The sequence below is a fragment of the Nyctereutes procyonoides genome, unplaced genomic scaffold (assembly GCF_905146905.1).
Source record: "Nyctereutes procyonoides isolate TBG_1078 unplaced genomic scaffold, NYPRO_anot_genome, whole genome shotgun sequence".
NCBI lineage: Eukaryota > Metazoa > Chordata > Mammalia > Carnivora > Canidae > Nyctereutes > Nyctereutes procyonoides.
The window spans coordinates 21,753,674-21,779,066 of NW_026575140.1; the positions used below are offsets into that span (position 1 = coordinate 21,753,674).

The 25,393-nt window shown below is 57.8% G+C and overlaps 1 protein-coding gene across 4 annotated transcripts in view; it reads left to right on the forward strand.

Moving 5' to 3' along the window:
- GSE1 (Gse1 coiled-coil protein) overlaps nucleotides 1-25,393 on the forward strand; it is a 416,539-nt gene that overhangs the window by 149,411 nt on the left and 241,735 nt on the right. For all 4 annotated transcript variants that reach the window (XM_055306661.1, XM_055306659.1, XM_055306660.1 and 1 more), the window contains exon 2: nucleotides 4,568-4,748. In XM_055306661.1, coding sequence (XP_055162636.1) covers nucleotides 4,568-4,748 — 181 coding nt within the window. The remainder of the gene's footprint in view (nucleotides 1-4,567; nucleotides 4,749-25,393) is intronic.

Consider the following 25,393-nt stretch of genomic DNA (forward strand, 5'->3'; position numbering starts at 1 on the left):
TTTGTTTTTAAGATTTTTTTAAATTTATTTATTCAAGAGAGTGAGAGAGAATGAGAGAGCTTGGGGGTAGGAGCAGAGACAGCAAGCAGACTCTGTGCTGAATGCAGAGCCTGACGTGGGGCTCAATCCCAGGACCTGAGATCACAACCTGAGCCGAAACTGAGAGTTGGACACTTACCCAACTGAGCCACCCATGTGTCCCTCAATAAGACCGTTTTTAATAACAACAGAGCAGAGGGGGGACCTGGAGGGCTCAGTGGTTGAGGGTCTGCCTTCGGCTCATGATCCTGGGGTCCTGGGATTGAGTCCCACGTTGGGCTCCCTGCATGGAGCCTGCTTCTCCCTCTGCCTGTGTCTCTACCTCTCTTTCCGTGTCTTTCATGAATAAATAAATAAAATCCTTAAAACAACAAAAACAGAACAGGGGTTCCCAGACTCGGGGCCTCACGCACCAGTAAGATTAATAAGACAAAGCTGGGTGCTGACAACATCGTGACATGGTTTTCCCCTCTGGAGCAGGGATGTGGCATCTGCCCAGCTGCTAAATTTACCTGGGTCGGCTTTCTCCAAAATTCACTCAGTTCCCTGGAGAAAGTGTAACAATATAAGATCTCGTTAGGATCTTCAGTGATGGGCTCCTTTTATTAGATGCCCACCTTTATTAGAAAGAACCCTGGCAATTTGCCCCCTTTTGCCCTGCCCCACTAACCACCTACCGCTGTAATCCTAGTACGTGATCCAAGAAAACAAAGGGAACAACAGCCTTCACTCCACTTGATCTGTGGGGGCCCCATGGGCTGCTCTGAGATGCTGCAATTTCCAGGGTCCCCAGGTCAGGGAACAATGTATGTCCCAGGCCCACTCCTACAAGTACCTTGAATGGATGAATGGAGACAAGCTGTGAGCTCAGAACTCTCGGCTGTGGTCAAGAGGGCATGATGAATGTGTGGGTTCAGGGCCTGCTTTCGATGAGTCAGGAACTGTCATACATTTGGCTTTGAAGTGAAAGCAAAGGCGACTCTTTACCTCCATTTGATGGTCTGGCTGAGAACCCTTGCGCCCACCTAAGATGAGCCTCGCGTGAGATGATCTGTATTCAGGACACCACGTGTCGGCAGCCTGGCCTGTTGTTAATACTGGCGGAGCCCTCCTACCCCCCGCCAGGAGTCATGGGCAGCTGCAGATGACGACCAGAGAAAAGGGGGTGAAATTCTTTCACTTCCAGCAAGAGTCACAGCAGTGGGAAGAGCTAGCATGCAGGCAGGACCGGCATCCGGTCCTCTTGTGTTTCTGGCATAGAGTGGTGCCAAGAAACATTTATATCTGGGCCGGGCACTGTTCTAGAGCTTTACAGGTTGTCATAGCTATCCACTGCTGCATAACAAACAACTACACATTTAGCAGCTTAGATAGCAACTCATTTGTCTTCACACGGCTCGTCAGGGCCTCCACTCCGATCCTCACAGGCTGCCAGTCAAGGCGCCGGCCAGCTGTGCATCTGGAGGCTCGACCGGGGAAGGACCCACCTCCAGATTCTCTCAGGCAGTTGGCAGAATGTGTTTTCCTGTGGGGCTGGGGGCTGCCATGAACACCCACATACAGGTGTTAGTGTGGATGTGGGTTTTTGGTTTTCTGGGATATCTGCCCAGGAATGGAATTGCTGGGTCATATGGTAACACTACGTTTGACCTGAGGAGCTGCCCCATTTTACACTCCTGCCAACCGCAGATGAGCATTCACACAGTGTGTTAACATGTGTTGGACTAGATGCCAATATTTAATAATCATGAGAGTGCAGCCTTTAAAAGTGGGTTTCCAGGGCGCCTGGGCAGCTCAGTTGTTTGAGCATCCAACTCTTGGTTTCAGTTCAGGTCATGATCTAGGGTCATGAGATCGAGCCCCACACCAGGCTCCGCGCTCAACGGGGAGTCTGCTTGAGATTCTTTTTCTTTCTCTTTCTTTCTGCCCCTCCCCACTGCATGCTCGCTTCCCCTCCCAGCTAAATAAATAATCTTTGAAAAATAATTAAATGAAAATAAATCAATGATAGTGTATTCCCAGCCTCTTCTTGAAAAATGAGATCTGGCAAGATGGAGCTCTATTCCCTCCATGGGATGCCGGTGACACTGAGGCCATTGTTGCCCCTACATTCTGACCTACCCAGTACTTTGTTCATGGTTCACTGTCCTGGTCTCTCGAGGATGAATGTTCAAATCTCTCCTCCCTCCTCATCCTCCCTTCCTTTCAAAACCTGCTCCCTTTGAAGGCATAGTTCAAGTTCCACCTGCTCCAGGAAGACTGCCCGGATTTCTCCAGCCCCTGGGGAGGTCTTCTAACTCCTGCAGTGCTTGTCATCTGCACCTCTCTTGCCCAGGCAAATTGTCTTTTGCTGTCTGCTCTTCTCTACTTAAAAGCCATGTCCCCTACTTGCTTTGTAACAGCTGAGTCTGCTCCCAGCTGCTTGGGTTCAAGTCCTGATGCCTCCAGTTACAGTTAGGAGCTCAGACAGGCCACTTTATCTCCTCATGCCTCTGTGTCCTGGTGCATGATATGGCTGTTGGGAAGATTAAGCATGGCACGTAGTAGGTACTCAGTAGATGAGGTCCTCCTGCCTACAGCTCCCCATCCTGGGAGCCAGCCTTCTAACTCCCAAAAGGTGGCCCCCTCGCCTTCCCCCAGCAGGACCCTGGAGGGGGTCTAGGGAGGAGAAGCAGGAGGGGGTGTCCCCTCTCTCCCTTCTACCAGCCGGTGGGCAGGGATCAGAGCCAGCCCCTCCCCCCACTGCCTTCCCCCGTGCCCCCCCAGCAACCCCTCCAGAGGATTTGACCAGGTATCACCATATAGATAGTTCCCATGCTGGCTGGGCAAGCCATCCTGTGACTAATAGTGGATACAGCAGCCTGTGCCGGGCAGAGTTTCCCAAGACAATTAGGATAAGATTGCAAAAGCAGCTAAAACCCGACCAGACGGGATATGTATGGGGCTCCAGGGTCCCTGCCATGCTGACAGGCCCCCTGCCCCTGAGCAAGCGAGCGAGGGAATAAAGTGTGTCGGGCTGAGATGCCGCCTCCTCCTGGCTCCAGCCTAAGCTGCCAGCACGCCTGTGGGATTTGCGGGGGCTGTGGTCTGGGCAGTGTCACCATATGGATCCCATAAATTAAAGCATTCCCGGAAACAAACGGTAAACGTATCCGCCTCTCCCAGGGAGGGCTGGCGGAGGCCCTGCTCACCCAGGGAATTCTGGGCCATCCATCTCTCTTAGGGCACTTTGGCTTTATGGCAGTAATCCCTAAAACAACTGGACCAACATGAAGTGCTTTGTGACAGCCGTGCTGGCCCTGGAGCTCGTAGTCGACCCCCGGGGGGTCGCCAATCGCCAGAACTGGCCCCTGGGTGGCTGTGGGCACTGGGGCCCTGGACCCTGTGCAGGGCCTGTGTCACTGCCTCCCCCGCCAGCAGGGCGAAGCCTCTGAGGTTGGAGTGGGAGTCCAGGACCTGAAGCCCTGTTGTCTGGGCTGACCCTGCCTCAGAGTCAAGCGGCTCTGCAACTGCAGGCTCCTCCTAAGCCTCAGTTTCCCTAGATGTGGGGCAGAGGATGGCATGACCAGGATAGTCAGAGTCCTAAAGACAGAAAGTAGGATGGGGCACCTGGGTGGCTCAGCAATTGAGCGTCTGCCTTTGGCTCAGGGTGTGACCCTAGTCCCGGGATCAAGTCCCGCATCGGGCTCCCTGCGAGGAGCCTGCTTCTCCCTCTACCTGTGTCTCTCATGAATAAATAAATAAATAATTTTTTTAAAAAAAAAGAATGGAGGGAACCCTGGGTGGCGCAGTGATTTAGCGCCTGCCTTTGGCCCAGGGTGCGATCCTGGAGACCCGGGATCGAATCCCACGTCGGGCTCCCGGTGCATGGAGCCTGCTTCTCCCTCTGCCTATGTCTCTGCCTCTCTCTCTCTCTCTCTCTCTGTGTGACTATCATTAAAAAAAAAAAAAAAAAGTAGAATGGAGAAATGGTGGGCATCAGAGGGTCTGGAGAGTTAGAGCACACCAGGTATGGAGTTTCTGTTTGGGTGAGAAAGTTCTGGAAATGGGTCGAGGTGATGGTTGCATACCATGAGTGTACTTAATGCAGATGGTCAAGATGGTAAGTTTTATGTTAGGTATATTTTACCACAATAAAAAAAATAGGAAACGGGTTGGGGTGGGGAATGGGTGTGTGTGGAATGGGGTGACCACCACGTGGAGGAAACTGAAGATTAGCTAGGATAATCATTATAGTTATAATTAACTAGTGGTAGCTATTGTCAACTTCAGTGCAGAGCTGAGGGGGCTTGGGGAGCAACGGGGCCAGCAGGTGTCCTCAGGCAGCAGTCACTGGGCAAGGAAGACATTCACACTGGTTTTGCCGGGGACAAAAGCCAAGCCAGCCAAGCTAGCTCAGCCGAGTCCCCGATGGCAAAGTCAGGCCATCGTGGGGGAGGAGTGGTGCCCGGCGGCTCGGGTGTCCACCTGTTGGGCATCTCTGGGCAAGTGTGGCCAAGACTCATCATGTCCCCTCCTGTCCTTCCAGGTCACAGCTGCATCTCTTGAGGCATCGACAACTGTCCACCCTCCATCCAGGGAGCCTGAACCCCGGCCAGGCGCCCCAGCAGAGAGCACGCCCAGAGGCCCCAGGCCGGCCCAGGAGCCGGGGCCCACCCGGTGTCAGCAGAGCAGCGTGGCTGGGGCCGCAGCGGACCTCGCAGGCACAGGTAGACACCAGTGCTCTCCCGTCTCTGGGTGCTGGCGTGGCTCGTGCCATCGCAGCAGGGAGGGTGGCTCCCAGCACTGCGTCTGGGCACAGACCTCCACCCCATGGTCACCGTGTTCTCGGGGAGAGCCTGGAGGCTGCGTCTCCCTTCCTGGGGTTTGGATCTTTTTTTCACACTCCTCGGAGATTAAATCAACTTGTGGTTGCATTAGAATCTGTGCTTCCTGACACCCTCCCATCCCTAATTCACAGACGGCCTCTGCGTGTTATATTTATTACCTATAATTGCATTGTATTCACTTGTTCATTTTGAAACCACTTCCCACAGTGCTGGGCCAGGCCCTTCGCCTGGCCGCTTCTTCCCCCCAGGAACCGCCCGCCCCCATGCGCCTCTTTCCAGCACACCTGTGTTTGCCCAAACCCCGATTACCTCCTTTTGCTGGCGATCTGAGCCGCATCTCGGCCTGCTGTCCTCCCCGGCGTCCCCAGTCCGGCTGTGTGGTCTCTGCCCTGGGCTGTTCCGACGTCCTCTCTCTGCCTGTGGTGAGGGAACCGTTTCTGGGCTTCTCCGTCGTGAATGCGCCGGGGCCTGGCACATGTCTCTCTGGAGGCTGGTGTCAGCCGGGCCGGGAGCCTGTGACTGGGGGAGGATGCTGTCCACAGGTGCCCAGCATGGGCATTTCGCTGCCATCGCACCAGCCACAGAGACCCTGTCTGCCCATCGTGGCATCTTCCCCGAAGACAGAGAGGTTGTCCCTCCTTGGGTGATGGGCCTGGGAGTGTGGAGTCCTGAGGCCTTCACCGCGAGGCCTGTGGACATGGGCCAGGGGCAGCGAGTGGATCCCAGGCAGGCCATTAGGCCGGATGTCGTGTATGTGTGTGTGTGGGCACCTGCGTCCTTACCTGGGGCAGGTCCTAGAGCAGCCCCTTCAGGCCATATTTCCGTCCTCAGAGGGGGTCCCTGTATGTGTCCTGCCTGTCACTGCCCTGAGAGGGCAGTGAGTGAGGCCCTGCCAGCCCCTGGTATGAGCCCCCACTGACAGCACTGCTTGTGCTGGGAGGAGACAGGCTAGCTGATGTGGGGAGTCAGGGGCAGGGTTGGGGGGCAGCTGGCCTGCCCCACTCTCAGGTCCAGGGCTTCCATCTGGGGCATCCATCTCCAGGACAACCCCTTTCTCTCTGTGGAATGCTCTCGGCAAGGGACACGTCCAAGTGACCAGGGGCTTCCAGACCATGCAGGCCCCTGAGGGATCCCCAGACCTTGGCAGATGGGCCTGCAGGTGGTGGGTGAGGATGCCGTTTGGGGGAGCCGTTCCCTCCAGCCCCCAGCACACTTGGAGCCCTGCACGTGTGTCTTCTTCTGCTCCATGTCTCTTCCTCCTCCTCCAAGAAATGGGAGTGAAGGCTAATGGGAGGGCCTGGCTTATAGGACAGGTGTGGGTGGGAATCGGCTCAACTGGGATGGAAGATGTCCGGTGTAGGTCTGGCCCCGAGTGCCGGCAGCACTGGCTGGTGTCTGCGCTGTTGTGGTTTGTGATCCCCGGGCACCTGGCCGCTCCTCTTCCTGGCAGCATGGAGCACCCTGGAGGATGCTCTCCTGCCCCACCTCCTCCACCCCAGCCACACCTCAGCCCTGGGGAATATCCTGCAAAACCAGACTCTGGGGGATCCTATCCCCCCACCCCCACTGGCACACACAAGGCCCAGCCCCCAGCCCCCCAGCCCTAGGGCTGCCTGGGGCGGAGCAGGGGTCCAAGGTCCGCGTCTGCCAGCTGCTACCGTCAGGCTGCAGCCCTGCCCGGAGGGGGGTGCGCAGCTTCACAGCCAGAGGCCTGCCAGGAGCGCCGTCCTGTCTTCAGGCTCCTCCCCGGGAGGCCGCTGATGCTGCTCAGAAACGTGACAGTGACTAATGGTTTATTACACACCTGCCACCTCTCATCGGGCGGGCAGGCACAGCCTCCAGGTCCAGCTGTGCACTGCCAGCTGGATGGCGGGCAGGCGCTGGGGGTGAGCACATCCAGACACACGGATACAGGAGCAGGGGCGTGCAGGAACGGGACCTGGCAAACGCACCACACACAAGGGTACACACACGGGTACAGACACATGGACCGATGTGCACACACATGCCCCGAGACTCTCTGACCTGTGCACATGGGCACACAAACACACACACACACACACCCCTTCCTGGCACTTCCTCTCTCCAGAGCTCCGAACCCCTGTCTCTCCACGACCTCCCCCCACCTCCTGCAATGGTGGCTTCCACCCCAGTGCTCATGGGGGCAGGGGCCTTTCCCAGAAGGCCTGGGTGACTGTGGGCATCTGCTGCCTGGCAGGGTAGCTACCCAGTGTAGTTCACTTCTGACCCTTGATTCCCTGCAAACATCTTGTACAAAGAGACAGCAGCATTTGCTGGCGGGAGGGGGTTGGGGAGCTGTCACAGCAGGAGCCCTTGTGCCAGGCCAGGTGGCTGGGTCTGGCGCCCTCCAGGTACTCAGGTGGCCACCCTGCTTGCTTCTCTCCCAGAGGTGGATGTAGCGTGGTGCAGAATGCCCTCCTAGGACATGGTCACTTGCTGACTGCAGGGAGTATAGCTCTGGGGCTGCCGGGGAGGTAGGGACCTCAGGGCCAGGACTCTTGTGCAGGCAAGCCACATAGCTTGGACTGACCAGACGTCTCCAGCTGGTAGGAGATAACCAAAGCCTGGCCATAAGATGGCCTTCCCTCGTAGGATCACGAGCCCCCAGGCTCAGCTCTGTCCCATATTCTTAAGCCTTTAATCAAAGCAAGATCCATTTCTCATGTGGCATACTTGCCTGTGGTATAAAATCCAGCAAGAGGACACTCCCAATTCATCACAAACTGATGGGAACAGGCATTCCTGAACAATTATCTTTGTGCAGCCACAGCCTCCTTGGGAGAGAGCAGCACCATCTGGTGATACGTGAGAGTGTGGCTCGGTGTCCGAGACCTAGGTCCAAGTTTCCAAGGCAGAGAGGTACTCCCCAGACATGGAGACTTTGCAAGGTTCAGAATCTTCCCCAAGCTTAGCTGTTCCAACTGCGAGTAGGTGTGGTAAAAATGTAGTCTTCCTGTAGCATGATGTCAGTGGGATGAACATCACGGAGGTACTCAGGGTTGCCATGCAAGGTTGTGCAGATTGCACACTGCACAACTCCAAGGTTGTGGTCTCTGTGATGAATGTGCTTCTTGTGTGGTCATCAGGGCTGCCATATGCATAGCTAAGTGATAGCCCCAGAGTTGCGCCCTCTGGGCCCTAGATGTCCTTTCGGAGCTGTGGCAGTACCTAATGATATCTCTATAAAGAGAGATAGTGGAGGGGTGCCTGGCTGGCTCAGTCGGTGAAGCGTCTGCCTTCAGCTGAGGTCATGACCCTGGTGTCCTGGGATCCAGCCCTGCATCTGCTCCCTGCTCAAGCGGGGAGTCTGCTTCTCCCTCTCCTTCTGCTGCTCCCCCTGCTTGTGCTCTCTCTCTACTCACTGTCAAATAAATAAAATCTTTAAAAAATAATTTTAAAAATAAAATCAATTGTGTTAGGGCAAGCCCTGACCGGTGCTGTAACAGATACTCCTGAACCCATCGTGGTTCCTGGTGGGTGACACAGGGTCCTAGTTGTCCCCTGAGCCCATGGCTCTGACATTTCTTCCAGAGTGCCCTGCTTCCCTCACCAGCAGACACAGGGAAGAGAACACGGATACTCACCCACCTTGGCCTTGAGGCGACCCGCGTTGCTTCCTTTTTGACCTGAACCAGTTCCCGCCTCACCCAGAGGCAGAGGGTGCTGGGCAGTAACACCAGTCCCGTGTAGGAGGGGCTGGGCCTGCTGACAGTTGGCTGCCCATCTCTGGCCCCGCCGCATGTTCTCCTGGGCAGTTCATCCAGTGCTCTGTGAGCTCCGAGACCATGGGTCCGAGCCTGTGGCGCTCCACCCAGACACTCTCCCTCGGCCTCCATGTACTTCAGGGGAAGAGCTGGGAGCTCGCGTGCCCTTGCAGGTGTGGGGCATGAAGCCCAGCCCCTTGGCTTCCAGCAAAGGATGCAGATGACCCTCTGGGGTTCCTGCCAGGCTGGGGCTTTACCTGGATTTGCCTCTTGCCCCCTCGGCTCCCTGCTCCTGTCCTTTCCTCAGTCTCCCTGGATACTCTGCCTTAGAGCACTTGCACACACATCCTTGTCTCCTTATCTGCTTCCGAGAACCCACCTGAGACTGCACACTTCCATCCTGCTTAGCCTTGTCTGTGCAAACAGCAGGAAAACACATGTACACCTCTTCTCCTCCGTGGACACTGGGTAGCTTTGCATGCGGGTGCTGTGGCTCACCTACCTCTCTCGGGAAAGGTGACCTTCAAGACTCAGGCTGGGGACACAAAAGAAGGAAGCCAGTGGAGAATCACGCGGGTTCCTAGGAGCTGAGTTCCTGGAGTAGGGGGTCCAGGGGAATAAGCGATATGACTTGCCCAGGAGTTGAATGTATGTAGATGCCGATCCAGGGGCTGCTTCATTTTTCTGGACTCCTGCTCCCTAAGTACAAATCCGGCCTCTGCTCTTCCCAGCCTTGGTATCAGGCAGGTAACATCCCTGTACCCTGGTTCCCTCACTCTCACCCCCCTCCTCAGTCACTGTGAGGATCCAAGAGTAGATCTACATCCTGTGCTTAGCACAGGGCCTGGCTCTCAGGAACAGGGAGCTGGTCTTGGCCCCTGATGGCCACCTGAAGTCCTGGCCCCACAGAGCCTTTTGTCTCTTTGTTGGGCAAATGAGCTCTCAGCCCTGGGCCTCTGGGGCTGGAAAGGCAGGGCCTCCACTTGGGTACTTGGCTCAGGCCCCGAGAAGTGCTTGGCAGGCCTCACTTGGAGCGGGTGCTGGTGCTGAGTGCTTTGACAGAGGCACTCGGAGGACTCCTGCCCTGCTGCCAAGTGGCAGCTGCTGGGAGGGCACAGAGGCCGGTCCAGCCATGGCTTCTCCAGCCCTGCACGCCCCCTCTTGCCAGCTCTGGTGGGAAGGCGCTGTCTGGCAGCCCAAGGGCCTCCCCTCCCTCTCCCCTCTCTCCCTTCCCGTGTGTGGCTCCAGCTGAGCTGGGATCCAAAGCCTGTTTTCTCTGCAACAAGCCTCGTGTTTATCTTCTGGGAACTCATGTAATGCTGGGGAGCACAGGGCCTGCAAGTCAGGGCAGGAGGTTTAGGAAGCCAGGCAGCCTTCAGAGGCCCTTCACTTCTGAGTCCACGTCTCTCCAGGAGCCTCTCTGACATTTCTCAGGGACTCACCCCTACGGGCCTAACACCCTTCTCTCCATTCTTCTGCTTACCCAGGGTCTGCTCGCTCTCAGCTGCTCCCAGGCTGGCATGTGACTTGGGTGTCTGTCAATCTCAGTTTTCCTGAAATAAGAAGAAGAGAATTTAATGTGCAGGGTTTATAAACCAAGCATTGGCTGAAATGCAGTTCGTGATGGCACAGAGATCAGAGTAGCTCTTTCCTCGTGGAGTCGCTGCTGGGAGGGTCTGCGTGCCTGGGCCCCCGTTTCTTTCCAAGGAGGTTTGTGATCAGACTTTCAGGTGGAAAAGAAGAGATGAGCTGAGCATTAGAACCGCCTGTTCTGGGGGTGCTCCCGTGGGGGCCTCAGGGAGCTGGAGCTGGACACATGCCCCTTCCAAGGCTTCCTGCACCCATGGCCATGTGGCCTCTCCTGCTTTCCCCTTGACTGGGTTCAAGCTGATAAACTGGCACTCGGGGACGTCAGCTACCACAGTTTGGCACCATGTAGGTTTAGTTGGCTCGAAGAGCTTCATTTCCAAGCCCTACCGTGCCCTGCACAACTTGCACCTATGACCTAATTTAGAGCAGAAACCATTTGAACATTGGGCATCTCTCCCAGCAGCCCTTTGCTTGTATTTTCACCATGACTGCCTGTTTGCACATCTGCACTGTCACTTACATGTATGCATTTGTTCATAAATATTTATTGAGCACCTACCATTGCGTGCCAAAGACCATGTTAGGCAAAATGTGTGACCCAGGTGGTGGTAGGTGCCATGAAGAAAAATAGGGTGCAGGGACACAGGGAAGTGAGAGGTGTAACTTTAGGCAGGGTGGTCACAGAAGAAAGCCTTGTTGAGGAGATAGTATTGAGGAGAGTTCCAGGCCATGGGAAGAGCAAGTGCAAAGGCCCCGGGGCAGCCTGTGCTCAGCACACTTGCCCTCTTCATGGAGGCAGGGACTATCTCTTCCTGTCCTCTTTCTGTCTCCTGAACCTGGCACAGTGCACATAATAAGTGCCCCGTAGACGTTTGTGGAGCAGATACAAGCTTTTAAGTCAGCTAGTGCTGGGGAACCCGAAGGGGACGTAAGGAGAAAATGAGCTTCTTAGACACGTAGGAAGCGTCTGGGCTTCCTGGGCTGGGGGCAGGGGAGGCAGGTTCTTACTCCATCCCGGAATGTTTCTCCCCTTGTTGGGTGCTGCTCTAAACTATCAAATTCTAGGGCCCCCCAGCTGCCTGCTTTTCCAGAGGTTTGATCTCCTGGGGTCAAGGATACTTGAAGGTTAGCTGCGAATGATTGGTTCTTTCTCTCACTTGAACTTGGATGACTCTGAGGTGGGGCTGTAAGCTTCCTGGATCAGACACAGAGGAGAGCGCCTAGCCAGTGGCTGCTGCATGCAGGAGCCGGGATTCGGGAACAGTTTTCCTGGTTGTACTACTTTCCTGCAGGATTCCAACAAATCTGTGAACCCAGCGGCTTAGAGCAGCACAAGTTTATGACCTTACAGTCGGAGGTCGAGGCGGCTGGGTGGGGCTGGTTCCTCCTGGAGGCTGGGGGGGGGGATGGAGGGGGGTAGAGAGTCAGGTTCCTCGCTTTGCCAGCTCCTCAGGCTCCCTTGGCTCGTGGCGCCTCCTCACGTCACTCTGGCCTCTTACTTCTGTCCTCACCTCACCACCACGCAGCCCTGCCTCCCTCTTATGAAGACCCTTGTAATTGCATTGGGCCCCCGCCCCTGGATCGTCCAGGGCTGTCTCTCTATCTCAAGGCTCTTCACTTAATCATGTCCACAGAGTCCCTTTTGCCAAGTGACGTGACACGTTCACGGGCTCCAGGGGTTGGCACGTGCCCATCTTTGTGGCGCTGTTCTCTGACCTGCCACCCGGCCACAGCGGCTGGGCTGAGCTGGCCACGTGCAGCCCCAGGGGTATGGGGCCCAAGCCCTGGACTAACGCATGGGCAGGCTGGTGAGGTCCGCAGGGGCACACAGGAATTTGCTGAGTGTTGACATGACACCATGTCATGTGGGCGCTTGGCCGGGGCTGGCCCTTCGGGCTTTATGGCCGTGCTCCAGGGGGAGCCTGAGACAGCCCAGTTTGGCCCCAGCAGGTGCACTCTGGGTCGCCCTGGGGCAGTCTCTTCCTCTGGAACATGAGGATGATGATAGGACCTTTCTCTCGGGACCATTACTATGGAGATGACCCGAGTTACCAAGTACCATATTTAGGATGGGAGACGGGGAACCGCAGGAGTCCTCACATCACCCTGGCTGGGGAGGGGGTCCTGGCAGGAGCTGGATTCTCACACATCCCGGGATGTTCTCAGTACAGTGTAGTGTGTTCCCAGGAGGTGATGCAACAAACCACTAGAAACGTGGCTGAAGCCACAGCCCCGGGCTGCCCCCAACCCCCTGCCCCCCCCCAGCCCTGCTGCCCACCCCAGGTACAAGGCAGGGGTTGACTCCAGACACCTGGAATGGCTCTGCCCCTCCCACAGCCTCCCACCAGCACACCCGGGGGCCCTGGGCCTCCCTCTGGGCCTGGCCTGCACCCCCAGCCCCCTGAATGCCCAGCTCCCTGTGCACACAGAGGCCACGATGGGCCCTCACAGGGGGCAGAATGGCAGAGAAAGTGGACTACAGCTAGGAGGGCTCCAGGGAGGAGGGAGCACTTGAACTGGGCCTCTTTGTAGGGCAGAGAGGAGACCCTGAGAGCTAAGACCCCCAGGCAGTGGGCTTCTGCTACTTCCTTCCTTCCTTCCCTTAGGAGACCTTCTGTCTCCCCGGGGTGCTCCTGTCCCAGGCAGCAGAGACCAGAGTCCTGCGGCAGGTGGCTTCCTGCCCCCTGCCTGCCCTGGCGTCCCCCTCAGAGCCCCAGAAGCCCTGCCTCTGCTTCTCCACACCCTGCCTCCAGCCAGCACCGGGCCCTCGCCCACCCTGGCACAGCCTTCCCACAAGGTGCCTGCCGAGGCCTAGCGTCCAGGGTCTAGGGCCCTGGGCCCGCACCCTCCCCTTCTGCCTAAGCTGAGCTGTCCCGGGCCTGTGTCCCCCTGACGTCGGCCCCTGCTGTTCCTGACCTCTGGGAACGCGGCCACGTGAGGGCCCCTTCTGCCTAAGCACACCCCGGCGCGCTGCGGGACCTGGCGCGTAGTAGGTGCTCAGAAGAGACTGCTGGGCGATCGTGGGAATGAACGGGGGTGACCCTGGTGGGTCAGGTGACCCGCTGTGGGACCCGCCGATGAACAGTGCAAGGGTTTGCAGGGAAAGCAGGAAGTGGCCACCCGGCTCCCGGCACCCGCCACCCTCCGCCCCGCGGCGCTCCATCTGCAGCCCGCGGGGGTGTGTGCCAGGGCGGGCTGGAGGCTGGGAGGGCAGGAGGAGGGCCCGCCGCCCGCAGGGTTGTGCCGTGGCTTGCTGGGCAGCCCCGTCTCTCTCTCTCCTGACTCCTGGGAGGCTGCTCCTGAAACTGAATTGCAGAGCTGAGGGAGCCTTGCTCTGCTCCTCCTGCCCTGCTGCTCCGCCCCCTCTACCCTCCCCCAGGCCAGAGGGAGCTGCTCCAAGGCCGCCAGGCCAGGCCAGGCCCGGGGCGGGGGGGCCAGGCCTGGGACAGTCAGTTCTCATGGACCAGAAGAGCCCCAAGTGGAAAGTGCTCCTGCCGGGTGAGTCTCCCGCAGGGCCACGTGGGGGGGGTGCATGGGTCCTGGGACGCTGGCCAGACTCCCAGGACAGAAGACAGACGTGGGGGGGCAGTAGAGTGCTGGCCTGTGACTTGGTGAGGGGTGTGTGTCCTGGCCACGGGGGCATCTCGGAGTGTGTGTAGAGCGTGAGCATGGCCTAGGGGACAGATGTGATGTCCAGGGGTGCCCAGGGCGTAGCAGAGCACTGAGGCATGGCAGCAAGCCCTGGAGCCCCTGGGCCCTCTCCTCAGGTGTACCCCTGTGCCCCCGCCCTGGTCACTCCCTCCTCCCCCTGCATCGGCTCTGGGCACTCGATGTCGAGCACTGCAGTAGGTCTGAGGGGGGCGACCTGGGAGCCAGGTGGCCTACAGAGGAGAGAGCACCCCTGCAGGGGACTGCCCACCTGCCCGGGACACAGCCAGGTCTAGAGCCCAAATGAATGACCTGTCTCACAAGCTGTCTCCTGCTTCTGGTAGAAGTGGGAGGGGAAGGGCAGGAAGGGTTGGGATGTGAGCCGGGGAGTGGGAGTTGGGGAGCAGGGCGAGAAGGCCAAAGACGACATGATTGGGGCTTGGTCTGCACGGGGATCCTGGGAGCGGCAGATACACCTGGCCCAGGTGACGCTGGAGCCCTGGAGCGCCCGTTCCCGTAGCAGGTGGGGCGTAAGGGCCTCCCACCTGCATGACCTGAGCAAGGCCAGCTTTTTGGGCAGCACAGACTGCATGCAGGGCGCCCGGCTGTGCAGTGGGAGGCGCGGACTCTTCCTGACCCTGCACCCCCTGGCTGGGATTTCATCTGATTAAGGAGGAGCACGCAGAAGAGGGGAGCATGCTCCACTGCCCACCTGTAGACCCGCTGGCCGGCTGTGAGGTAGTAAGCTCCCTGACCTCGAGAGCATTCAAGCGGAGTCCACCAAACCGGTTGGACTGCCGTGGAAGAAGTCTGATTCCCGGTCCCCTCTCTGGGCACCTCACCTGTGCAGCAAGAGGGACCATGGCAGCTGGTGTTTAGCGAGCACCTACTGGATACCAAGGCTGTCTGCCGCACTTGGTAGGTGCCAGTTCACAGAATGCTCGCAGCACTGCGAGGAGGCACTGTTCTTCCCACATGTTCCAGATGAGAAGGCTCAGCCGGGTGAGGGGGGGCGGGGGCATCAGGTGATTTGCCGATCGTCACCTGGCATCCAAGATGCTTGACGCAGAGCTTGCGTCCCGCGCCACCATGCAGGACGAGATGTCTCCTTGATTCCAGGAGGTCCAACCCCAGTTAGGAAACTGCTCCGTAGACTTGGAGAAGTCACGAAGGTTCTCCAGAATCGCTTCAGGGCTGTGGCGGGGAGGATGGCGGGCTGTGGCTTTCCAGGGGCCAGGCCCTCTGTCAGGCCGAACACGGCCCAGATCCTGCCGGGACAGCAGCTGCCAGAACACCTTGTCCACCCCACGGGCGCTGGGCAGCACCACCAGGGCCTGGCAGGACACGGGGAGGGCGGCCGGGGGCTGTCAGGGGTGGTTCCCATCACAGGGGCACGGCCCCAACTCTGCCCCTTGCTCATGCTCTGTACTTTCTGGGGTCCCCCCAGAGCAGACTGTTGAAGCAGACCAATAAAGCTGAGCACCGGCCTTGGCACCTGGGTAGGGGTATCTCCCTTCCTCCAGGCACGACTCAGCCCCACCTCTTCCAGGAAGCCTTCAGAGATTGCTCAGTGGTTGCTCCATCCTAGGACTCTCCCTTTTTCTCTCCTGTTACATCTTTCCTTCAGCTCCAGAGTGGAAAGGGAGTTTATCTGGCTTCAGCGAGGTCCAAACCAGGGCACGTCTGAGAGCACAGCAGGAGCTATTATTTATTACGTGGGGTGTTAGGTGAGAACCGGGGCTGTCCCGGGCAAACCAGGACATACGGTTGCCCAGCTGGTAACTTAAGTGTGGGTGTTGCCTTTTCTGGCTCTTTCTCTTTGTTATTTCAAACAAAACAGAGGGACACAGGGAGGGGAAGGAAGGAGGGGACAGAAGGAAAGGCACAGGCTCTTGGGTCTGCTACTTCTAGTGGGGGCTTCTTGATCCGCGAAGTGGAGGGGCTGGCGGCAGCCGCTGGGAGGGCTACAAGGAGGAGTCAGCACACCCAGCAAAGGGTCAGTAACAGTGTCGTTGCTGGTGAGTGTTCGGTGTCCTCGAGCAGCACACTGGTGTTGAGCAGGGTCCCTGATGTACTTACTGCTGCCTAGAAGAGGGTCTGCACACGATCGGTGCTCAGCAAACCTTTCTAGGATGGATGGGTGGCTGCACGACTGGAGAATGGATGTGTCCCCCTGTCCTCCCTTGCAGCTGGGGCAGTACTGCTGTGCTTTTGTCCCCGTGCCCCCCGTGGTCACCCACCTCCAAGGCAGGGCCAGACTTTTCTGCATGTCCTCCCTGGCTGCTCACCAGGCCTCCCTCCCCGCCTCCAGGCACCATCAGGACAGACGAGTCAAGTGGGTTTCCAGGCCGGCAGCTCCCCGCCTCGTCATTCTGGCTGCCTGTCTCTGTGCGTCGGTGTGTGCGTGTGATGCTGAGCGTGTGCGTGGGGGTGTGTGGTTCCTGTGCGTATGTGTGTGTGCACACCCAAGGGGGCCCAGCAGGCAAGGTGACCGCTGTGGCTTCGGACTGAGGGAATGACTGAGCAGACGGTGGCTTTGGTGGCCAGCCACGCCTGCCATCCCCGGAGGGTATGAGGGACATGGACGTGACACATGCCTGACCTGCTGGTTTGGTGGAGGCTGTACAGGAGGGGGCCCATGAGGGCAGCTTTTGGGACCCAAAACCCCCTCCTGCTGGCTGGCTGGCCTCTGCTGCCTGCAGCCAGAAGAAGGCCTCTGTCCCCTGTAGGGCAAGGACAGATACGTGGACGGGGCCAGCCTCTCCACCCCTTCACCTGGGTGACAGTGGCACCCTGCCCTCCCTTATGGGGGCTGAGAGACCATTCCAGGCACCCCTTGCTCCCCAAATGTGGTGTGAAAGGTAGGGCTCTGGACCCGGCTGGCCTGGGTTCAAATCCTGGCACTGACACTCACAACTGTGTGCCCTGGACAAGCTGCCTAACTTCTCTGGGCCACTTCCTGACATAAACCCCACTGGCCCGGGCTGTGAGGATGGAGGGTGGTCAGGGTGTGAGGCCCTCGGGACAACCCAGCTTGGCCATGTGAGCTCCCTGATTGTCACTGTTCCCTCGTCACTGCCACTGTGGTCCAGAAGCATTTGGGTCCCTGGTGTCATCTGCCCACCACCTCCAGGTCAGCAGGAATCTCAAGACCCCGACTGGGGCAGGGAGGACCCCATGTGACCCTCACTGGGCTTGGGGTGGGAGGCAGCCACCAAGGTGAAGACACTGTTCCCTTATCTGGAACAAAGTAACTGCTCAGAAACCACTAGAAAACATTGAGGGGCAGGTCACAGCCACCCTTCCCCACTTCCAGCATCCTGGTCTCTGCTCCTCTCTCTCCCTCACCCAGCGAGGCACAGGAACAGAAAAGGCATTTATTAAACACCAACTGCATGCCAGCTCTCAAGCCATTAGCGCTGTTTTATAGATAAGGAAACGGTTTAGTTGAGGTAGGAGGTTTGTCCCGGGCCCGTGCAGGGCCTGGATCAGCCCAGCAATTCTGAAGCAGGACTTTCCACCAGGAACCAACCTCCACACTCTGGGTCCCAAGCACCTGGCCTCTAAGCCCCTGGGAACCGCAAGGGCTGCTCTAACCCCTCCACAATGATAGAGCCGTGGACCCTCTGCAGCTTCTTGCCCCCACCCCCCTCACACCCAGGAAGCAGCCTCGGGAACCAGACCACACAGGCCCTATGGGTGCACTCTTTGTGAGCCTCAATTACCCCATCCATAAAATGGGGGCTAGCCCGGGATTTCCATCTTCCCCAGTGCTGGGAAGGCTGCCTGGGGCATGGTTCTGGGCACAGGATAAGCACCAGTCACCCTGGGCCGTCATGAGTACTGCTGCTGTGGCCCTGCCCTTCGGCCACCACCCCTGGCTCCCGGGGGCTGGTCTGGGCTGAGTTTGGTGACTGGGTGGGCTGGTCTGGCCGCCTCGAGTCTCCCTAATGGCAGGTTTGGGCACAGACAGAGCCTGTGGCCTGGCGGTGTGGGATGGTGGCTTTACTCCCCCCTGCACTGCCCCCTCCCTGCCCGCCCGCCCGCCGTGTGGTCCCGGCGGGGACACGTGAACACAGCCTGGCTCTGTTCTCAGAGCTGTGGGAGGCGGACTGTCACCGCGGGAGCCAGGAGCTGGAGGTGAGCCCAGAAGTGGGGGACGGGCAGCGGATGTCTGCGCCTTCACCCCTCAGCACCAAGCCCTGCCAAGCCACAGGTGCCCCCACAGCACAGGGTGTGAGTGGGAGTCCCACTGGTGCAGGGCGGGGGCTGGGGCCCCTTGTGAGATTCACATTCACATCTTAAAAGTTCGGGAGCACCATGAAGGGGCACATGGGAGAGCTGCACCTCTGTGCTGGGGAAAGAGGCTGTGTCCCAAGGTGGTCTCAGGTTGATCTGCAAATCCCCCTCCACAGCCATCATCACTGGGCCATGGATCCTGCTGGGTTTCTGGACTGTTCCTACTGTCGGGCAGGTCACACACTGTACAATCTTGGGGTGGGTGGGGGACAAGTATTTGCAGTATGCAATGGCCCAGGTCCTCTTTCCTATCTTCTCCACCAACCTCATTTTGATTTTGGTTCTGAAGTTCTGGTCCCATTTGATTGTAAGCCTGGAACGTTGGTGGGGGTGACATGTGTCAGTGATGGTGAGTGACCAGCACCCATGATGGGCTGCACATGGTGGGCTTGGGGGACTGCAGGGAGCCATGACTATCCCTCGAAGCGTCCTATGCATCCCATTCTCCACAGGCATCTGTGTAGCGTCAGAACGTCGTGGGTACCAGGCCTCCCTGCCCCCCACCCATTCCCTCCCTTGTCTCCTGGTCCTCCTTGCCAGCATACAGAGTCTTCACTCTAGAGCTCACATATGATCTGCTGGCCAAACAGAACTGGGGGAGAGAGACCCCCCTTGAAACCTCTCCCAGCTGTGTGACCTTGGGCAAATTACCTAACCCCTCTGTGCCTTAGTTTTCTCATCTGAAAAGTGCAGATTAAATGAGATAACGACAGGGAGCACTTAGAGCAGGGACATGTATAGAAGGTACCTATTGCTTCTCACTCCACATGTCCTGGGCAGAGCTTCCGGCTCTTTTCCTTGGACACCTGGAGGTCCTGGCCGGCGGGGGGCTCGCGGCAGGCTTGGCATGGGGTAAGCCCTGGATTCATAAATTACCTGGTAGGGGGCCTCCCTCTGTGGCTCTCTGGGAGCTGGGGGAGAGGTGTATGCGCCCCCCACCCCCACTCCAATGCAGAATGTGCTAGGACACCCCTGCTGGTACACAGGAAAGCACAGGCTCTATGGTGGCCACTTAGCTTTATCTGAGGCCTTCTGCAGACAGCCCTGTCCCCAAAGGGCTTTATCAGCCTGGTCATCTGCACCCCAGTGGGCTTGGGAACATGTGTGGTCAACCGGACTTCCCCGGGAACGGCAGCCCATCTCCTGGTGCCAACGGTCAGGGCTAGGAGGGCCAGGTCAGGGCGCTGGGGAGGGAGGGAGGGAGGCAGTGAGGGGCATGGGCCACCTGACCCTGACACAGCCCCTCCCTCATGCTGAACTCTGGGCAGCACAGGAAGGGCCAGGCTTCCAGACTCCCTTCCCAGACTCTGTGATTGTCCCTGGCCCGGGGCACTCGGTACCCTACGTGCAGCTGCCCTTCCCCATCTTTGGGCTGGCCTCCCAGGCAGCAGCCACTGTGGGAGGGTTGAAGCCAGAAGCCTATTCCCCCCATGAGCCGTGGGAAGGCCTCAGCCTCCCTGACTCCCCACTAGAAGCCAGGGAGGCCCCAGCTCTCTTCGTTGTCGGGAGAACAGCTGTGCAGTGTTTAATACAGGAAGGCCCCGCTCTCAGTACTTTGCACGGATTGACTCTGACTCCTCCCCATGACTCTAGGGAGGCATGTGTGGTTATTAGCCCAACTTAGAGACCACAAGACTGAGGCCTGAGTGAATCTTTGCGCCCCGTGGCCTTGTACACACCCTGGGTCTCTGGGTGGGCCTAGCAGGCAACTTGAGGATGAAAATGGCCAGTTGTCCCCTTGAGTCTCCAGCCACCCACCTCCGTCGGTGCTGCTCCAGCATCTCCTCTCCTCAGGGAGAGGCTTTACGAATCTGGTGCAGGTTGGTGGGGGGTAGGTATTAGGACCCTTCCCAGGTGGTACACACAGTCAGAGAGAGAGGACTCCAGAATTAAAATATCCCAGTTGGGAGCCCAGCTGTGGCACTTAACTGGCTGCTGGCTGGGCAAACCTGGACAAGCCACCTGCCCTCCTGGCCACGTAGGGAGCCAGGTGCCCTTTCCTTGCTCCAGACACCACCCCCAACCTTGTTCCTACTGTGGCTGCTCCCCAGGGAGCCGCAGGCCTCCCTCCCTCCCTCCCTCTCTCCCCTCAGATCTGGAGGTAAAATCACTCCCTGCGTGGGCTTCCTGTCCGCCTCTTCTAAAGCATCCCCTCCTCCGTGTCACCTGCCTGTCCTGAGCAAAGGCCACCATCCAGTAGCAGACTTAGCAGATTTTCCTGCTCACTGTCTGCTGTCCCCGCTGGTGGCATAGCTCCAAGAGGCCGAGCACGTCTATCCATTCCTGCTCCTAGCACCCAGGACAGTGGCCAGCATATAGTAAGTCCTCAGTAAGTATCTGCCAAATGAGTGGATGGATGAATCAGTGCATAAGAAAACTAAGAACAACTTCACACCTTTCCTGGTATCGATTGACCGGTTGTTGCCCCCACCTCGCTCCTAAAGATGTTGGAGAGGTGGTCCTGGCACATAGTAGGTACGGCCAAGTATCAGTTTCCTTCCTCATCTCCCTGGTGCACTGCTGGTCAGTCACCCAGGCCTGCTGGTTCCTATGGGCCAGCTGAAGTCCCAGCAGAACAGAAGCCCCTGAGCCATTCCTCTGGGGCATTTCCTACTGCCCCATCCCTGCAGGTGCCAGCTCAGGGCCCTGGAGCCCACTCCCTGTTGGACTGTGAGGAGACCCTGAGCCCTCCACTGGGTGTGCACTCCCTCTGCTGCCTGACACCCAGGCCTGGCCAGAGCCCCACGGCCACAGCCCAGGAGGTGAGGGAAGCAAGTTGCTGTGGGCATCCTCTCCTCCTGCTGGCCCGTTGGCCTTCCTGCTCGGTCTGCACCTACCGGTGCTGCAATCTTGCCAAACATGGTGGACAAAGGGGCTTATTTTTCAAGTCCAAAGACAGGACACCAGGTGTTTGGCTTTGGAAAGTCAAAGCATTATCATTTCAGGAATATTCTGAGGGATTCTAAGGACTGGCCAGGAAATTCTAACATAGATGGTCACTAGAGCTCTAAACAACAGCAGGGTGTCAGAGCTAGGGGGTCTTGTCCTCAGGGAGCTTCATGTGCAGCTGGGCACTCCTAAGGTTAAAGGCACACAGCTGAGGCGATCTGGGAGGGCTTCCTGGAGGAAGAGGGACGGAGCTGTGACTTGAAGGACTCCAAGATGCAAAAGGGGTTGGTTGAGGTCTTGGAGGTAGAGGAGATGATTCTGGGGGCGGGGAGGCAGTGGTGTCCCAGTGCCTCATGTGATTGTGAAGATACTAACCACCCCACCACCACCACTCATCTCCCCACTTTGTCCCTGGGTCAGCCCCACTGTTCTACAGATGAGGAGGCTGAAGCCTAGGGAAGGTCAGGGTGACAAGCAAGACGGAGGTGGGGACAAGGTGAGGGATGCCCCTCCCCGCCCGGGTGCCCCCACTTCCCGGCTACTCCACTCTGGGCCGCTGCCCGTCTCCATGGCCCTCCATCGTGATCCAGTTACATGTATCTTGGACATTTGGTCTGTGCTCTGTGTTACATGGTAGCGATTTGAAATCCTGACATAAACACAGTTAACAAATTGGCTTCATTTGCTGTGGCTGTGGATCTAATTTTTTTTTTTTAAGATTTTATTTATTTGAGAGAGAGCACAAGCAGGGGGGAGCAGCAGGCAGAGGGAGAGGGAGAAGCAAGCAGACTCCCTGCTGGGCAGAGAGCCTGACACGGGGCTCGATCCCAGGACCTGCGATCATGACCTGAGCTGAAGGCAGACGCTCAACTGACTGAGCCCCCCAGGCGCCCCGGCCCGGATCTAATTAGATTCAATTAATACTCACGAGGGGATCTGTGTCCTCAGCCCTGACCCATCACCCAGCTCAGAAAGCAGCCCTCTCCTGCTCCCTACCGGAAGTGCCGTTCAGCCCAGGTGGGGAAGACCCCTTCTCCGTTTTTTGCAGCTTGTTGGGGGACCCGTACATTTCCAGAAGGGGGTGCAGGAACCCACCACTTGTCTAGCAAAGTCTTTGCAGTACATGTCCACCATTCATTTCAACTTTTCCTATTGAGACAAAATTTACATAACACAGACTAACCATTTTATAGTAAGCGATTCAGTAGCTTGTAGTACGCGCACAATGTCATGCCGCCACCCGCTCTGTCCAGTTCAAAACTGTTTTCATGGGCAGCCTGGGTGGCTCAGCGGTTTAGCGCCACCTTCAGCCCAGGGCCTGATCCTGGGGACTGGGGATCGAGTCCTGTGTCGGGCTCCCTGCATGGAGCCTGCTTCTTCCTCTGCCTGTGGCTCTGCCTCTCTCTGTGTCTTGAATGAATGAATGAATGAATGAATGAATGAATGAATGAATGAATGAATGAATGAATAGATAAAACTGTTTTCATGCCCCCAAGCGGTAGCCCCCTTACCCGTTAGCTGGCATCCGCCCCTCTCTTCCCTGGCAACCACGACCCTGCTTTGCATCTCCATGGCTCTGTGCTTTCTGGACCTTTCACGGAGGTGGCATCTGCCTGTGAAGGGCCTCCTTCACCTAGTAGGTGTCGAGGTTCATCCGTGGGTAGCCAGTACTCCCACCTCTTTTCATGACTGAGTAATATTCCATGTGTGGACGGCCCACATACTGCGTGTTCATTCTGTCACTATTGGGTGTTTGCGTCACCTCCACCTTCTGGCTATTGTGAATATTCATGCGCAGGTTTGACTTCCAACACCTGTTTTCAACGCTGAAGTCCCAGGAGGACTTCTTAGGAGGAGAATCTGCGAGGTCATGCCGTTAACTTAATTTGACTTCATAAACATGTATGGAGCTCTTACTGGGTGCTAATTTAATATTCATGACATCCCTGAGAGGTAGATGCTGTCAGCCCCGTGTCGCAGACAAGGAAGTTGAGGCTTGGCAGTCGGACAGGATGTGAACGAGGCAGCCACAACTCGGCAGGGGCCACTAATGTGAAACAGAGGCCAGCATCTCAGGCCGGCAGCTTGGGGTGGTGACCACTTCTCAGCGCTCGGAACACACAGGCCGGGCCCAGGAGGGCCTGCTTGTGCTAACCACCCTTCCGGAGGCTGTTGGGTAAACCTGAGGCCAGCGTTGTTGTTTCTTCTTCTTTCTTCTTTCTTCTTCTTCTTTCTTCTTTCTTCTTCTTCTTCTTTTCTTCTTCTTTCTTCTTCTTCTTTTTTTTTCCTGAGATTTTATTTATTTATTCATGAAAGACAGAGAGAGAGAGAGAGAGAGAGACATAGAGGGAGAAGCAGGCTCCCTGTGGGGAGCCTGATGCGGGACTCCATCCCAGGCCCCCAGGATCACACCCTGAGTGGAAGGCAGATGCTCAACCACTGAGCCACCCAGGTGTCCAGAGGCCAGCGTTTCTGTTTGTAGAGAGACATGTCTGTGCAGAACAAGCTGGGCACGGGTCCCTCTCGGTGTCTGGGAGCACCTCGCTGACCTGGGGGCCGTGCCTCGTGCAGGGCTAGCTGGGGTGCCCAAAAGAGTCCTCCAGAGGCCCAGGAACAGACAACAGCAGCGTGGACTCTCAGCCAGCTCCTCTCTCCCGGGCTGCTGGATTTCCACGGAGCCCCTGCTTTCCACTGTCCCTCCCCTCTGGGCCGGCAGGCAGCTTGTCCAGTGCACATCAATCATGAAGCCTCGGCCCTGCTTGGGGCCCGCCCCCGAAATGTGGTTATCTCCCAGCCACACACCGCCATGGGGCCTGGCGGGGGCACAGGGCTCCTGTGGCTTATCTCCCCGCCTGTTGCTCCCTCCCCGATCACCCTGAGTCCAGCCTTATCTTGGCGCCCTGGGCCCTTCCTTTACCCACAAGCCCTGGCCAGAGCGGGACAGGAGCCAACCCCTTGTTGTCCTGGATTCTGAGGACACGGTTTACTCCCCACATGAGGCTGATCAGCCCCACATGAGGCTGATCAGCTGTGAGGCCTCCACTGTGAGCACTTGTGTTTGAGAGGACACACAGTGACCCCTCTGTCTTCCGGGCATTCAGATCACGTGGCCCCGGCCATGAGTTCAGGGTGACCAGAAAGGACGGCAGCAGGGCACGGGGGGGTCCTGTTTGTAAGTGCAGATGCAGAGGAGGTCAGATGCTTCTGGAAAGACCAGGAATCCCCCAAGCGAGGCCTCCTTCCCACCATCCAGCCAGGGGCTGTCACTAGGCGCCGTACCGTAGTCTTGTGGGTCTGGTGTGGACCTGCAGAGCCTCCCTGCACAAGGGCACGTCCTCTCGCACGCGCGCACACACACACACACACACACACACTCATAGGCGCCGCTCTCTGACACACACACTCCTCTCAGGCTAGCCTGGGTGACTGCAGGTTTGCTCAGACGCTGCCCACAATCGACTATTCATGCTTCGTGGGTGTCTGGCTGCCTGGGTGGACAGAAGCCAGGAGGAGACAGCAGCGGGGTCTCGAGGGTAGGGCTTGGAATAAGAAAGGTCTTCCATTAAAGGGACCCTCCCTGCCTCCAACAAGACGACACCCACCCCCCACCCCCCAACCCCCCTGGCCAAGAGCAGGAAGTCACTGGGGCTGGGAGGGCCCTATGTGCCTGCCTCCTCCCTGCAGAGCCTGGGGCCAGAGAGGACGGTTGGTCTCTAGGCCACAGGACTGTGTCCTTGGCCGTTCCCTGCAGGCCGTGGCTGTCACCCCCAACTCTGGCTCAGATTCTGATGGGTTCTCCCCTCAGAATCCGATTAACACCGACAATCCCTCTGGATCCGGGAGCTGCCTCTTCCAAAGCAGTTTCACCAGTGACCCTCCTAGAACTCACACCCTACAGGGACTGTCTCTATCGCCTCCCTTCACAGGCAGGGACAGGCTCAGAGAGGGTAGGGATGTGCCAGGGAGGACCAGCCAGCCCAGGTCCCCTGATCCAGAGCCCTGGAGCCCCCTACGAGAGGAAAGGAACATGCCCCACGCTGGCTGAGACCCCCCACACACACACACCATGAGGATGGTGGCGTGGAAGCACAGCCTTCATCCCGCAAGGGCCAGGCTCAGCTTGGAGAACCTCTCACAACCCCTGTCATGTAGCTGAGACGACACAGGGGCGCTGGCTTCCCTCCCAACGCTGCCGTTTATTTGCTGTGTGATCTCAGACCACTCTCTCGACCTCTCCGAACTGTCATGCCCGCACCTATGAAACGGAACCTCCTCTAGCCCCAATCCTGTAGCCTCACCAAGATCATGTGAGGAATCAGCCTGCACAGAGTAGACATTGAAGAGCCGCCTGGAATATCATCATGGGAAAAAGAT